Source organism: Nomascus leucogenys, chromosome 17 (genome assembly GCF_006542625.1).
Source record: "Nomascus leucogenys isolate Asia chromosome 17, Asia_NLE_v1, whole genome shotgun sequence".
Classification (NCBI taxonomy): Eukaryota; Metazoa; Chordata; class Mammalia; order Primates; family Hylobatidae; genus Nomascus; species Nomascus leucogenys.
Genome location: NC_044397.1, coordinates 35,548,417 through 35,558,232, shown reverse-complemented (window position 1 = coordinate 35,558,232; position 9,816 = coordinate 35,548,417). Strand labels below are relative to the sequence as shown.

At 52.5% G+C, this 9,816-nt stretch overlaps 1 protein-coding gene across 1 annotated transcript; it reads right to left on the bottom strand.

The window, feature by feature from the left end:
* Positions 1 to 969: 969 nt before the first annotated feature.
* On the bottom strand, positions 970 to 6,716 carry LOC100599358 (mucin-3A-like). The gene is made up of 4 exons (XM_030795588.1): positions 5,536 to 6,716; positions 2,728 to 5,436; positions 1,241 to 2,628; positions 970 to 1,151 (listed from the first exon to the last, which is right to left on the bottom strand). Exons 1-4 carry the CDS (start codon positions 6,714 to 6,716, stop codon positions 970 to 972), a joined length of 5,460 nt encoding a protein of 1,819 aa, XP_030651448.1.
* Between the last annotated feature and the right edge of the window lie 3,100 nt (positions 6,717 to 9,816).

Here is a 9,816-nt window from a genome sequence, read left to right as displayed (position 1 = left end):
AAGCTGGGAGTACTGTGTGAGGTGGTCTCGGTGGTGGCGATCGAAGAAGTGAAGCCAGGAGTATTGTGTGATGTGGTCTCGCTGGTGGCTATTGAAGAAGTGAAGCCAGCAGTACTGTGTGAGGTTGTCTCAGTGGTGGCGATTGAAGAACTAAAGCCGAGGGTATTGTGTGAGCTGGTCCCAGTGGTGGCGATGAGAGAAGTCAAACTGGGAGTATTCTGTGAAGTGGTCTTGGTGCTGGCAATCGCAGAAGTGAACCTGGGAGTACTGCGTGAGGTGGTCTTGGTGGTGGCGATCGCAGCGGTGAATCTGGGAGGACTGGTTGAGGTGGTCTTGGAGTTGTCAATTGAAGAAGAGAAGGCAGGAGGACTACGTGAAGGGGTCTCAGTGGTGGTACTGGAGGAAGTGAAGCTGGGAGGACTGTGTGAGCTGGTCTCGGTGGTGGGGATTGAAAAAGTGAAGCCTGGAAGACTCTGTGAGGTGGTCTCGGTGGTGGTGATCGAAGTAGTGAAGCTGGGAGTACTGTGTGAGGTGGTCTCTGTTGTGGTGATCAAAGAAGTGAAGATGGGAGGACTGTATGACTGGGTCTCAGTGGTGGTGATGGCAGAAGTCAAGCTGGGATCACTGTGAGATGTGCTCTCGGTGGTGGTGGTGATGGTAGAAGTGAAGCTGGGAGTAGTGTGTGAGGGGGTCCCAGTGGTGGCGATGGAAGAAGTGTAGATGGGAGTACTGCGTGAAATGATCTCGGTGGTGGTGATCGAAGAAGTGATTCTGGCAGTACTGTGTGAGGTGGTCTCAGTGGTGGTGATTGAAGAAGTGAAGCTGGGAGTACTGTGTGAGGTGGTCTCGGTGGTGGCGATCGAAGAAGTGGAGCCAGGAGTATTGTGTGATGTGGTCTCGCTGGTGGCAATCGAAGAAGTGAAGCCGGCAGTACCGTGTGAGGTTGTCTCAGTGGTGGCGATCGAAGAACTAAAGCCGAGGGTACTGGGTGAGCTGGTCCCAGTGGTGGCGATGAGAGAAGTCAAACTGGGAGTACTCTGTGAAGTGGTCTTGGTGCTGGCAATCGCAGAAGTGAACCTGGGAGTACTGTGTGACGTCATCCCTTTGGTAGTGATAGCAGAAGTGAAGCTCAGAGGATTGTGTGGGATGGACTTTGTGGTGGTGATCAAAGAACTTAAGCTGGAAGAACTCTGTGAGGTTCTCTCCGTGGTGGTGATCAAAGAACTGAAGCTGGAAGTACTGTGTGAGATGGTCTCGGTGCTGGTGATCGATGAAGTGAAGCTGGGAGTACTGTGTGAGATGGTCTCAGTGGTGGCGATCGAAGAAGTGAAAATGGGAGTATTGTGTGAGGTGATCCCTGTGGTGGCGATCGCAGAAGTGAAGCCCAGAGGACTGTGTGAGGTGGACTCGGTGGTGGTGATCAAAGATGTGAAGCTGGGATTACTGTGTGAGGGGGTCTCAGTGGTGGTGATCGAAGAATTGAAGCTGGGAGGACTGTGTGAGGTGGTCTCGGTGGTGGTGATGGAAGAAGTGAAGATGGGAGTACTGTGTGAGGTGGTCTTTGTGGTGGCAATCACAGAAGTGAAGCTGGGAGGACTGTGTGAGGTGGACTCTGTGGTGGTGATGAAAGAAGTGAAGCTGGGATTACTGCGTGAGGGGGTTTCGGTGGTAGTGATTGAAGAAGTGAAGCTGGGAGGACTGTGTGAGGTGGTCTCGGTGGTGGGGATCGAAAAAGTGAAGCCTGGAAGACTGTGTGAGGTGGTCTCGGTGGTGGTGATCGAAGAAGTGAAGATGGGAGGACTGTATGACCTGTTCACAGTAGTGGTGATGCCAGAAGTCAAGCTGGGATCACTGTGAGATGTGCTCTCGGTGGTGGTGATCATAGAAGTGAAGCTGGGAGTAGTGTGTGAGGGTGTCCCAGTGGTGGCGATTGAAGAAGTGTAGCTGGGAGTACTGCGTGAAATGATCTCGGTGGTGGTGATCAAAGAAGTGATGCTGGCAGTACTCTGTGAGGTGGTCTCAGTGGTGGTAATTGAAGAAGTGAAGCTGGGAGTACTGTGTGAGGTGGTCTCGGTGGTGGCGATCAAAGAAGTAAAGCCAGGAGTATTGTGTGACGTGGTCTCGCTGGTGGCGATCGAAGAAGTGAAGCCGGCAGTACTGTGTGAGGTTGTCTCAGTGGTGGCGATCGAAGAACTAAAGCCGAGGGTACTGTGTGAGCTGGTCCCAGTGGTGGCGATGAGAGAAGTCAAACTGGGACTACTCTGTGAAGTGGTCTTGGTGCTGGCAATCGCAGAAGTGAACCTGGGAGTACTGTGTGAGGTGGTCTTGGTGGTGGCGATCGCAGAGGTGAATCTCGGAGAACTGGTTGAGGTGGTCTTGGAGGTGTCAATTGAAGAGGAGAAGGCAGGAGGACTATGTGAAGGGGTCTCAGTGGTGGTGCTTGAGGAAGTGAAGCTGGGAGGACTGTGTGAGGTGGTCTCAGTGGTGGTGATCGAAGAAGTGAAGCCGGGAGGACTGTTTGAGGTGGTCTCAGTGGTGGTGATCAAAGAAGTGAACCTAGGAGGAAGGTGTGAGGTAGTCTCGCTGGTGGTGATCAAAGAAGCGAAGCTTGGAATACTGTGTGACATGCTCTTAGTGGTAGTGATCACAGAAGTCCACCTGGGAGTCCTGTGTGATATGATCTCAGTGGTCGCGATTGAAAAAGAGAAGCTGGGAGTACTGTGTGACGGTGTCTCAGTGGTGGCAGTCGAAGAAATGTAGCTGGGAGTACTATGTGAGATGATCTCAGTGGTGGTGATTGAAGAAGTGAAGCTGGGAGTACTGTGTGAGGTGGTCTCGGTGGTGGCGATCGAAGAAGTGAAGCCAGGAGTATTGTGTGATGTGGTCTCGCTGGTGGCTATTGAAGAAGTGAAGCCAGCAGTACTGTGTGAGGTTGTCTCAGTGGTGGCGATTGAAGAACTAAAGCCGAGGGTATTGTGTGAGCTGGTCCCAGTGGTGGCGATGAGAGAAGTCAAACTGGGAGTATTCTGTGAAGTGGTCTTGGTGCTGGCAATCGCAGAAGTGAACCTGGGAGTACTGCGTGAGGTGGTCTTGGTGGTGGCGATCGCAGCGGTGAATCTGGGAGGACTGGTTGAGGTGGTCTTGGAGTTGTCAATTGAAGAAGAGAAGGCAGGAGGACTACGTGAAGGGGTCTCAGTGGTGGTACTGGAGGAAGTGAAGCTGGGAGGACTGTGTGAGCTGGTCTCGGTGGTGGGGATTGAAAAAGTGAAGCCTGGAAGACTCTGTGAGGTGGTCTCGGTGGTGGTGATCGAAGAAGTGAAGCTGGGAGTACTGTGTGAGGTGGTCTCTGTTGTGGTGATCAAAGAAGTGAAGATGGGAGGACTGTATGACTGGGTCTCAGTGGTGGTGATGGCAGAAGTCAAGCTGGGATCACTGTGAGATGTGCTCTCGGTGGTGGTGGTGATGGTAGAAGTGAAGCTGGGAGTAGTGTGTGAGGGTGTCCCAGTGGTGGCGATGGAAGAAGTGTAGATGGGAGTACTGCGTGAAATGATCTCGGTGGTGGTGATCGAAGAAGTGATTCTGGCAGTACTGTGTGAGGTGGACTCAGTGGTGGTGATTGAAGAAGTGAAGCTGGGAGTACTGTGTGAGGTGGTCTCGGTGGTGGCGATCGAAGAAGTGGAGCCAGGAGTATTGTGTGATGTGGTCTCGCTGGTGGCAATCGAAGAAGTGAAGCCGGCAGTACCGTGTGAGGTTGTCTCAGTGGTGGCGATCGAAGAACTAAAGCCGAGGGTACTGGGTGAGCTGGTCCCAGTGGTGGCGATGAGAGAAGTCAAACTGGGAGTACTCTGTGAAGTGGTCTTGGTGCTGGCAATCGCAGAAGTGAACCTGGGAGTACTGTGTGACGTCATCCCTTTGGTAGTGATAGCAGAAGTGAAGCTCAGAGGATTGTGTGGGATGGACTTTGTGGTGGTGATCAAAGAACTTAAGCTGGAAGAACTCTGTGAGGTTCTCTCCGTGGTGGTGATCAAAGAACTGAAGCTGGAAGTACTGTGTGAGATGGTCTCGGTGCTGGTGATCGATGAAGTGAAGCTGGGAGTACTGTGTGAGATGGTCTCAGTGGTGGCGATCGAAGAAGTGAAAATGGGAGTATTGTGTGAGGTGATCCCTGTGGTGGCGATCGCAGAAGTGAAGCCCAGAGGACTGTGTGAGGTGGACTCGGTGGTGGTGATCAAAGATGTGAAGCTGGGATTACTGTGTGAGGGGGTCTCAGTGGTAGTGATCGAAGAATTGAAGCTGGGAGGACTGTGTGAGGTGGTCTCGGTGGTGGTGATGGAAGAAGTGAAGATGGGAGTACTGTGTGAGGTGGTCTTTGTGGTGGCAATCACAGAAGTGAAGCTGGGAGGACTGTGTGAGGTGGACTCTGTGGTGGTGATGAAAGAAGTGAAGCTGGGATTACTGCGTGAGGGGGTTTCGGTGGTAGTGATTGAAGAAGTGAAGCTGGGAGGACTGTGTGAGGTGGTCTCGGTGGTGGGGATCGAAAAAGTGAAGCCTGGAAGACTGTGTGAGGTGGTCTCGGTGGTGGTGATCGAAGAAGTGAAGATGGGAGGACTGTATGACCTGTTCACAGTAGTGGTGATGCCAGAAGTCAAGCTGGGATCACTGTGAGATGTGCTCTCGGTGGTGGTGATCATAGAAGTGAAGCTGGGAGTAGTGTGTGAGGGTGTCCCAGTGGTGGCGATTGAAGAAGTGTAGCTGGGAGTACTGCGTGAAATGATCTCGGTGGTGGTGATCAAAGAAGTGATGCTGGCAGTACTCTGTGAGGTGGTCTCAGTGGTGGTAATTGAAGAAGTGAAGCTGGGAGTACTGTGTGAGGTGGTCTCGGTGGTGGCGATCAAAGAAGTAAAGCCAGGAGTATTGTGTGACGTGGTCTCGCTGGTGGCGATCGAAGAAGTGAAGCCGGCAGTACTGTGTGAGGTTGTCTCAGTGGTGGCGATCGAAGAACTAAAGCCGAGGGTACTGTGTGAGCTGGTCCCAGTGGTGGCGATGAGAGAAGTCAAACTGGGACTACTCTGTGAAGTGGTCTTGGTGCTGGCAATCGCAGAAGTGAACCTGGGAGTACTGTGTGAGGTGGTCTTGGTGGTGGCGATCGCAGAGGTGAATCTCGGAGAACTGGTTGAGGTGGTCTTGGAGGTGTCAATTGAAGAGGAGAAGGCAGGAGGACTATGTGAAGGGGTCTCAGTGGTGGTGCTTGAGGAAGTGAAGCTGGGAGGACTGTGTGAGGTGGTCTCAGTGCTGGTGATCGAAGAAGTGAAGCCGGGAGGACTGTTTGAGGTGGTCTCAGTGGTGGTGATCAAAGAAGTGAACCTAGGAGGAAGGTGTGAGGTAGTCTCGCTGGTGGTGATCAAAGAAGCGAAGCTTGGAATACTGTGTGACATGCTCTTAGTGGTAGTGATCACAGAAGTCCACCTGGGAGTCCTGTGTGATATGATCTCAGTGGTCGCGATTGAAAAAGAGAAGCTGGGAGTACTGTGTGACGGTGTCTCAGTGGTGGCAGTCGAAGAAATGTAGCTGGGAGTACTATGTGAGATGATCTCAGTGGTGGTGATTGAAGAAGTGAAGCTGGGAGTACTGTGTGAGGTGGTCTCGGTGGTGGCGATCGAAGAAGTGAAGCCAGGAGTATTGTGTGATGTGGTCTCGCTGGTGGCTATTGAAGAAGTGAAGCCAGCAGTACTGTGTGAGGTTGTCTCAGTGGTGGCGATTGAAGAACTAAAGCCGAGGGTATTGTGTGAGCTGGTCCCAGTGGTGGCGATGAGAGAAGTCAAACTGGGAGTATTCTGTGAAGTGGTCTTGGTGCTGGCAATCGCAGAAGTGAACCTGGGAGTACTGCGTGAGGTGGTCTTGGTGGTGGCGATCGCAGCGGTGAATCTGGGAGGACTGGTTGAGGTGGTCTTGGAGTTGTCAATTGAAGAAGAGAAGGCAGGAGGACTACGTGAAGGGGTCTCAGTGGTGGTACTGGAGGAAGTGAAGCTGGGAGGACTGTGTGAGCTGGTCTCGGTGGTGGGGATTGAAAAAGTGAAGCCTGGAAGACTCTGTGAGGTGGTCTCGGTGGTGGTGATCGAAGTAGTGAAGCTGGGAGTACTGTGTGAGGTGGTCTCTGTTGTGGTGATCAAAGAAGTGAAGATGGGAGGACTGTATGACTGGGTCTCAGTGGTGGTGATGGCAGAAGTCAAGCTGGGATCACTGTGAGATGTGCTCTCGGTGGTGGTGGTGATGGTAGAAGTGAAGCTGGGAGTAGTGTGTGAGGGTGTCCCAGTGGTGGCGATGGAAGAAGTGTAGATGGGAGTACTGCGTGAAATGATCTCGGTGGTGGTGATCGAAGAAGTGATTCTGGCAGTACTGTGTGAGGTGGACTCAGTGGTGGTGATTGAAGAAGTGAAGCTGGGAGTACTGTGTGAGGTGGTCTCGGTGGTGGCGATCGAAGAAGTGGAGCCAGGAGTATTGTGTGATGTGGTCTCGCTGGTGGCAATCGAAGAAGTGAAGCCGGCAGTACCGTGTGAGGTTGTCTCAGTGGTGGCGATCGAAGAACTAAAGCCGAGGGTACTGGGTGAGCTGGTCCCAGTGGTGGCGATGAGAGAAGTCAAACTGGGAGTACTCTGTGAAGTGGTCTTGGTGCTGGCAATCGCAGAAGTGAACCTGGGAGTACTGTGTGACGTCATCCCTTTGGTAGTGATAGCAGAAGTGAAGCTCAGAGGATTGTGTGGGATGGACTTTGTGGTGGTGATCAAAGAACTTAAGCTGGAAGAACTCTGTGAGGTTCTCTCCGTGGTGGTGATCAAAGAACTGAAGCTGGAAGTACTGTGTGAGATGGTCTCGGTGCTGGTGATCGATGAAGTGAAGCTGGGAGTACTGTGTGAGATGGTCTCAGTGGTGGCGATCGAAGAAGTGAAAATGGGAGTATTGTGTGAGGTGATCCCTGTGGTGGCGATCGCAGAAGTGAAGCCCAGAGGACTGTGTGAGGTGGACTCGGTGGTGGTGATCAAAGATGTGAAGCTGGGATTACTGTGTGAGGGGGTCTCAGTGGTAGTGATCGAAGAATTGAAGCTGGGAGGACTGTGTGAGGTGGTCTCGGTGGTGGTGATGGAAGAAGTGAAGATGGGAGTACTGTGTGAGGTGGTCTTTGTGGTGGCAATCACAGAAGTGAAGCTGGGAGGACTGTGTGAGGTGGACTCTGTGGTGGTGATGAAAGAAGTGAAGCTGGGATTACTGCGTGAGGGGGTTTCGGTGGTAGTGATTGAAGAAGTGAAGCTGGGAGGACTGTGTGAGGTGGTCTCGGTGGTGGGGATCGAAGAAGTGAAGCCTGGAAGACTGTGTGAGGTGGTCTCGGTGGTGGTGATCGAAGAAGTGAAGATGGGAGGACTGTATGACCTGTTCACAGTAGTGGTGATGCCAGAAGTCAAGCTGGGATCACTGTGAGATGTGCTCTCGGTGGTGGTGATCATAGAAGTGAAGCTGGGAGTAGTGTGTGAGGGTGTCCCAGTGGTGGCGATTGAAGAAGTGTAGCTGGGAGTACTGCGTGAAATGATCTCGGTGGTGGTGATCAAAGAAGTGATGCTGGCAGTACTCTGTGAGGTGGTCTCAGTGGTGGTAATTGAAGAAGTGAAGCTGGGAGTACTGTGTGAGGTGGTCTCGGTGGTGGCGATCAAAGAAGTAAAGCCAGGAGTATTGTGTGACGTGGTCTCGCTGGTGGCGATCGAAGAAGTGAAGCCGGCAGTACTGTGTGAGGTTGTCTCAGTGGTGGCGATCGAAGAACTAAAGCCGAGGGTACTGTGTGAGCTGGTCCCAGTGGTGGCGATGAGAGAAGTCAAACTGGGACTACTCTGTGAAGTGGTCTTGGTGCTGGCAATCGCAGAAGTGAACCTGGGAGTACTGTGTGAGGTGGTCTTGGTGGTGGCGATCGCAGAGGTGAATCTCGGAGAACTGGTTGAGGTGGTCTTGGAGGTGTCAATTGAAGAGGAGAAGGCAGGAGGACTATGTGAAGGGGTCTCAGTGGTGGTGCTTGAGGAAGTGAAGCTGGGAGGACTGTGTGAGGTGGTCTCAGTGCTGGTGATCGAAGAAGTGAAGCCGGGAGGACTGTTTGAGGTGGTCTCAGTGGTGGTGATCAAAGAAGTGAACCTAGGAGGAAGGTGTGAGGTAGTCTCGCTGGTGGTGATCAAAGAAGCGAAGCTTGGAATACTGTGTGACATGCTCTTAGTGGTAGTGATCACAGAAGTCAACCTGGGAGTCCTGTGTGATATGATCTCAGTGGTCGCGATTGAAAAAGAGAAGCTGGGAGTACTGTGTGACGGTGTCTCAGTGGTGGCAGTCGAAGAAATGTAGCTGGGAGTACTATGTGAGATGATCTCAGTGGTGGTGATTGAAGAAGTGAAGCTGGGAGTACTGTGTGAGGTGGTCTCGGTGGTGGCGATCGAAGAAGTGAAGCCAGGAGTATTGTGTGATGTGGTCTCGCTGGTGGCTATTGAAGAAGTGAAGCCAGCAGTACTGTGTGAGGTTGTCTCAGTGGTGGCGATTGAAGAACTAAAGCCGAGGGTATTGTGTGAGCTGGTCCCAGTGGTGGCGATGAGAGAAGTCAAACTGGGAGTATTCTGTGAAGTGGTCTTGGTGCTGGCAATCGCAGAAGTGAACCTGGGAGTACTGCGTGAGGTGGTCTTGGTGGTGGCGATCGCAGCGGTGAATCTGGGAGGACTGGTTGAGGTGGTCTTGGAGTTGTCAATTGAAGAAGAGAAGGCAGGAGGACTACGTGAAGGGGTCTCGGTGGTACTGGAGGAAGTGAAGCTGGGAGGACTGTGTGAGGTGGTCTCGGTGGTGTGGATTGAAAAAGTGAAGCCTGGAAGACTCTGTGAGGTGGTCTCGGTGGTGGTGATCGAAGTAGTGAAGCTGGGAGTACTGTGTGAGGTGGTCTCTGTTGTGGTGATCAAAGAAGTGAAGATGGGAGGACTGTATGACTGGGTCTCAGTGGTGGTGATGGCAGAAGTCAAGCTGGGATCACTGTGAGATGTGCTCTCGGTGGTGGTGGTGATGGTAGAAGTGAAGCTGGGAGTAGTGCGTGAGGGTTCCCAGTGGTGGCGATGGAAGAAGTGTAGATGGGAGTACTGCGTGAAATGATCTCGGTGGTGGTGATCGAAGAAGTGTTTCTGGCAGTACTGTCTGAGGTGGACTCAGTGGTGGTGATTGAAGAAGTGAAGCTGGGAGTACTGTGTGAGGTGGTCTTGGTGGTGGCGATCGAAGAAGTGGAGCCAGGAGTATTGTGTGATGTGGTCTCGCTGGTGGCAATCGAAGAAGTGAAGCTGGTAGTACTGTGTGAGGTTGTCTCAGTGGTGGCGATCGAAGAACTAAAGCCGAGGGTACTGGGTGAGCTGGTCCCAGTGGTGGCGATGAGAGAAGTCAAACTGGGAGTACTCTGTGAAGTGGTCTTGGTGCTGGCAATCGCAGAAGTGAACCTGGGAGTACTGTGTGACGTCATCCCTTTGGTAGTGATAGCAGAAGTGAAGCTCAGAGGATTGTGTGGGGTGGACTTTGTGGTGGTGATCAAAGAACTTAAGCTGGAAGAACTCTGTGAGGTTCTCTCCGTGGTGGTGATCAAAGAACTGAAGCTGGAAGTACTGTGTGAGATGGTCTCGGTGCTGGTGATCGATGAAGTGAAGCTGGGAGTACTGTGTGAGATGGTCTCAGTGGTGGCGATCGAAGAAGTGAATCTGGGAGTATTGTGTGAGGTGATCCCTGTGGTGGCGATCGCAGAAGTGAAGCCCAGAGGACTGT

Coding starts and splice junctions, on each gene's coding strand:
- LOC100599358 (XM_030795588.1), bottom strand. CDS start 6,716: ATGACGTCACACAGTACTCCCAGGTTCACTTCTGCGATTGCCAGCACC. Junction 2,629..2,727: donor ACTGCCACCACTGAGACACC/GTCACACAGTAC, acceptor TACCACTAAGAG/CATGTCACACAGTATTCCAA. Junction 1,152..1,240: donor CACCGAGACCATCTCACACA/GTACTTCCAGCT, acceptor ACCACCACAAAG/TCCATCCCACACAATCCTCT.